At 35.8% G+C, this 6,000-nt stretch overlaps 1 protein-coding gene across 15 annotated transcripts in view; it reads right to left on the bottom strand.

The window, feature by feature from the left end:
* Positions 1-2,464: 2,464 nt before the first annotated feature.
* Positions 2,465-6,000, bottom strand: part of inpp4b (inositol polyphosphate-4-phosphatase type II B) — an 813,686-nt gene continuing 810,150 nt past the window's right edge. For 14 of the 15 annotated variants that reach the window (XM_072256173.1, XM_072256177.1, XM_072256174.1 and 11 more), the window contains one exon: positions 2,465-4,115. In XM_072256173.1, coding sequence (XP_072112274.1) covers positions 3,983-4,115 — 133 coding nt within the window. In that variant the 3' untranslated portion in view covers positions 2,465-3,982. The remainder of the gene's footprint in view (positions 4,116-6,000) is intronic. The other variant, XM_072256187.1, reaches the window with a different exon arrangement.

Below are 6,000 nucleotides of genomic sequence, written 5' to 3'. Positions count from 1 at the left end.
TGCAAGGAGGAGGAGGCCAGCCAAGTGATCCAATTTACCACAGCAGGCATTCCTTATCTTAGTCTAATATTTAATATCGCAGTGATACAGAACTTAGGTCACTTAACCCCTTTTTGCAAGTCTGATGTGTAAATTCTTTTGTCCCCTGTGAAACTGCAGGTTAGTTAACAAGTGTCTGCTCCCATGGGAAAAAACTTTCATCTGCATAGTTTTATAAGTGTGGCCACAAGCTCCTTGGCCCACTGGGTTTGTGACAATGATCAAGCATGCATTTACTCCAATCTCATTCAACTCTCCCAGCAGTCCCATCAATAATGTCTGATTTTACCATCTTCTACTCTAGGGGCAATTTATAGTGGCTAAATAGTCTGGTAGCTTATCTCTGGTATCTATGAGGAAAATGGAGAGAAAATCCACATCATCACTGTAAGAAGGTGCAATCTCAGCAGATGACACAAAACTTAGTGAGGTTGTGAAGGCAGGCAAAAATTAGAGCAGAAAAAATTAATCAGGTGGACAAATGGGCAGGGAAATGGCAGATGGTGTTTAACTCAGCTAAGTGTGAGGTGTAGCACTTTGGAAGGTCAAATGTAAGGAGAAAGCATACAGTAAGTGATAAGATTCTTAAGAAAGTTGATGTACAGTGGAATCTTGGGGTCCAATTCAATAACTCCTTGAAAGTGGGAATACAAAGAGATAGGGAAGTAAAGAAGGTGTTTACATGCTTCCCTTCATGCTTGTGCATTGAGGACAAGAGTCAAGAAGTCATGGTCCAGCTGTATATTAAGTTAGTTAGGCTGCATTTGGAGTATTGTATATGGTTCTGTTCAACCCATTACAGGAATAATGTGGAGGCTTTGGAGAGGGTTAAGAAGAGCTTCATCAGGATGCCACCTGGATTAGAAAGTATTACCTATCAAGAGAGTTTGGACAAAGTTGAATTGTTTTCTTTGGCGTGTTGGTGGATGAAGGGAGACCTGATAGGCCTTTATAAAATGATGAGATGCATAGATATGGTAGTTAGTCAGTCCCTCCAACCCGCCCCCCCGAGTAAAAGTGTCAAATACAAGAGGACATTGTTTTACAGTGAGAGGGAGAAAGTTTATAGGAGATGTGTGGAGTAAGGTTTCCTTTTGAGAGTGGTAGGTGCCTGGAACACGTCTTCAGCGCTGGTGGTGGAAGCAGACATCTTAGTGGCATTTAGACAGGCACATGAACATGAAGGGAACAGAGGGTACGGATCACATACAGATTGAAGGGGTTAGCGTAATCTGGCAGCATGATGGCACAGTAGTCATGGGCTGCAGGACCTGTTTCTGTGCTGTACCGTTCTATGTTCTGGGTTACTCCATACAGACCAAGCCTGAGGTCAGGATTGAACCCACGTCGCTGGGCTGCAACGGCAGGGTTCTACTGGCTGTGCTCTTGTGGCTTCCGCTTTTTTCCTCAACTCCTGTTCCTTAAAGTTTTGTAAGGAAATATACAATATAAGATAAGTAAAGTACTCTCTCTGCAGAGTATCATGAGGCCACAATATTTACGGTGGAATTGCTTCATCAGTTCCTCCACTACCACTGTTTCTGCCAGGGTTTATTTTTTAGTGAATTACAAAGAAATCAATAAATCCTTCATAATTTTTGATAGTCTTAGTGAGTGATTTAATCTACTGCTCTTCCTCTCCCACAGCAGTTTCCCCATCACACCAAAATGTGACATCTAGCACTTTTGTGTTGTTCGCTTGATTGGTTCTGCATATTCCTTGATATGATATGCAATTAAGTGCTCAAATCTTACACATGATAGTATGACTGTAAACCAAATAGTACAGAGTCTTAATTTCCAGAATAAACAAGAGAAATATAAAAAAAGATGAGGTTGATTATGGTGATTAGATTAAAAAAAAATAGCAAGTTAGAATCTTAGCAGAGAATTAAATGATCTGAATCATGAAATGACAAACAATAGAAAACAATGTGGGAATTTTTAGCTATAATTTTTGGACAGAATATAAAATAGCATAATTGACATGGTGTTGCATTTAACTGGAAGCTATAATCATCATATTGACAGGGGAGATCAAACTGGGTAAATTGGCAATCTAAGTTATGAGATGCAAGGGTAGATTAAAAAAGGTAACTACTTTAAAGATGTTCATAATTGTCAATGATTACATGACATGAAAACTCTTTTAGAAAATGTTATAACTTTGGCCAACATTAACAACAGTATTTACGTTAACAACAGTATTTGATCAAGAGTATGTTTATAAGATCAATTAATCAATTAATAGGGGTTTAAAATCAGAAAAGATTACTAAGAAAATGATAGCGAGGAAATAGAAAATATGAGTAAACTCCTAAGATATAAAAACAGGCACTTAAAAGTGTAGCAAAGGTAAATGCTCCCAACAGGGTGTTATAAAACTTAACATAATCACTAAGGAAATAGAGATATTGTATCTATCTTCAGTGTAAAAAACAATTTATTGGAAACAATGTACCCAAGTGCCTACATTCTAACATTTTACTGTAGCGAAAATGGGTGTGTTAATTTTGTATGCCTTAATCTCAACTGTTTAAATCCTTAGGTGGCAACCCAATTTCTGGGATATTACTTCTGTACTAAACTATTTTGTTACCCTCCAAATCCAACAGATTGCTCTTAAAAATGATCTATAAAGAGAATTAGGTTTATTTGGACAAACAATTAAATTCGCCAAATCCTGCTTTTTGCAGTTGCTTTTACTGCAGTGATCAACAGAACAGAAACACACCAGCTTTACAAGATCACCTTGTCATACACAAAAATAACATCTTTTTGAATCAACATTGTATTATTGATTGCAATAAATAGGTTATACAACAGTTGGATAGAGAATGATAACTTCTCACCAGCTCCAACTTTATTTTTCCAGAGGCACTAATTTTCATTATTTTCCTAAAGATTTTGCTCTTCTTCCTGGATACTTAGATAGCTTCTTTAAGTATCACAACCCACATCTGCTAGGTTCTTTAATTACAATGCTGTATTAGCAGCATAAATATCAATTGATTTAAAATGTTTGAGGACCTCAAGAAAGCTAATACATGTAAGGTTATTTGAAAACATTAAAATACCCCTTGTTTAATCTGTGTCTTCTGTGATTGTAGAGTTGCCTATTTCTACTCCACAGAATTTGACATTATAATAATGCAGATTTTCTGCATGTTTTACAGCTGTTATATAAAAGGGATATGTAAATTTAAAATGTTGAAATAGTTTTTAATGTATTTAAATAGTTTCTTGGTTAGTGAATGTATTTCTGATGTTAATATGTAAGTGTCAGTTTGATGGCTATGTTTAATCTTACACACATTATAAGAGCCACGTGTCCATTTTATACCTATTCCTTTTAAGAACATAATATACTGTTTAGTGAACAGGAAGACGTTTTGGCACAAACACCAGCAGTAATACAGTAATTCTTCAAGTCACATATTCCCAATCTTGCACTTGAATTGGGTACATTGTTGAATAATTTCAAACATCTAGCAGTATGCATTTGCTTGTGTTACAAAACATTTTAAAAAACTTATTTCTCAATGGCAATCCTGAAAAATAGAAACATGACTGTGGACAATAATTTGTTGTAACAAGAGCATCCAGTTCCAAATATATCAATTCAAAGAACAGCCATTTAATATATTATTAAACAGGGGTATTGCTTTCTGAAAAGATCTGCAAATAGCACAATATACTAGTGTTCTTTGTACAACATTAACAAGGAAAAAAAATGGCAAGGTCCTTCAAACAAAATGATTGCCAAGGGCTATGTACAATTTCCATTTGTTTAAACATAAATATGATTCCCAATATGAGTAACATAAATGGACGGCAGATAAATCACTCAGTCAAAAAAAATAGATAAATTACTCACTTTGTCTACATGAAGCTAATAAACACATGATTTTTTTGTAAACTATATGTTTACAAACAAAATTGCTTAAGTGTCTGCTTTTCCATATGTCCCATCTGGTGGCCTGTAATATTTTGGGAATGCCATCAGCTGAATTGCGTTGAATGCATACTTCCTGCATTTTATATTCTTCTGCGCATTTTCTATCCGACATCCTTCTCTGGTGAAAAGGAAAGAAAAACATAATACCACAAAAGAAAAGGAAACAAATAGTTTCATTTATTAAACTTTTGCTGTAACATTTTCAATAAGAAAAAATAACTGCATAATCATCTACACTTATTTAACACAGGTGATGATACATCTTACACACGTCAATCCATAGGGCAGGCCAAAAATAACCGACTGTTCACTGAAGTATTAAGGTTAGTGTTAAATATATACATTATTTAATTTTGCAGCAAAAACATTGCAAAAATCAAAACAGTCACAGCTGCTTTACTTCAGAATTCAAATGATCAATAATCTGAACTGCATGTTCCTGATTAAATATTCTTGTATAACAAATCAATGGCATAAACTTTGCCTTATTCCCCATTTGGATATGTTAGGGGCAGCTGGGAACAATTGTGTAGCCATGTGCTCTGCAGTGGATCATGAAAACTGTGAATGATATACCCGTGAATGATATTTGGCCAAATTGAAGGAAAGAAATACCAAATTTAACAATACTGTATGTGCCTGCATTTAACCTTTCAGTCTTACTATGTTGTTTAGCCTAGAATTATTGTTTATATTTTCAGAAGTTGAAGTATTTCACTGTTGTTTTCATGAACTCACTACCCTGAGTGTATGGGATCTAAGACCATTTTGGTTTGTCTCCTGACTGTATGCACGGTAAAGCAGGTATGCTGCGTATGGACAGGATAGATGCTTAAATATTGTATGAAATCTAGATGTTCTGAATAGCTCTCTGTCATCTGATACAATGACAAATTAGGATGTACATTTAAGCATTTTGTTTAATGTAGGCTGCATTACAAAATTATACTGATACACACACAATGATGCCACTTTTCAATCAAGTGAATCTCTCAACATGCACCTGCGGCTGATTCTTTAACAATTATTGATGTCATTTTAACTTGGGGTTCTGGTAGCACCTGCCACAGATGGAAAGCTCATCAATATGATGGAGAGGATTTAGGTTCTGTAAGTATTCACATTGCGTAACATCACGTAAACATCTTCTGGCTTCGCTGCCTGGACTTGTCCTCTCATTAATGTGATGTGGCTGTCTCAGACTCCTCCAGTACTCATCTATTTAGGGACTCCAATGTAATCCCCTGAAACAAGATGCCCTTCCTGCCCACTGACAATCTTGTTACTAACGTTGGCTTTGGGTAAGAGAACAATTTGGAAATAAGGTTCAGGAGTTTAAAATATCCCAGCTGCTTATGTGTACTTGACACATGCTATGGTTTCCACACTGCTTCCATGGTTACAATGACTACAGCCATCTTAGCAAGAATAGAGGCCATTAAATGTACAAAGTATCAGCCAAGTTCACTGACTTTTACCGGAAATTGGACTTTTTTTTAGCAATTAATTAAACAAAGCAGATAGTCTTCTCTTTCACTTTATATCAAATATGTAAATTATTTCATAAACAAGATAAAATCTGCAGATGCTGGAAATCCAAGCAAAACACACAAAATGCTGGAGGAACTCAGCAGGCCAGGCAGCAGCTATGGAAAAAAAGTACAGTCAACTTTTTGGGCTGGGTCCTGCGGAAACGTTGACCGTACTTTTTTTTCCCATGGATGCTGCCTGCCTGCTGAGTTCCTCCAGCATTTTGTGAGCGTTGCATGTAAATTATTTGTTAATTTATTCAAAGTACCTGTGAAATCCAATTCTGATTCTTTTTTCTAAACCTATAAACACATATCATTTTCAATTAGCCACATTTTTTTAAATTTAGGACTGCCCTTGACAGATTTCTGACCAAAAATATAGCATGATTTTATACATTTACATGTGTTTCATCATTTTTTTCTCTATTTTAAGAAAAGAAATACCTTTTACAATTACAGTATTCACCCGTC

Source organism: Mobula birostris, chromosome 4 (assembly GCF_030028105.1).
Source record: "Mobula birostris isolate sMobBir1 chromosome 4, sMobBir1.hap1, whole genome shotgun sequence".
Lineage (NCBI taxonomy): Eukaryota > Metazoa > Chordata > Chondrichthyes > Myliobatiformes > Myliobatidae > Mobula > Mobula birostris.
Note: the sequence above shows the minus strand (reverse complement) of the source record. Positions and strands in the feature narration are given on the sequence as shown.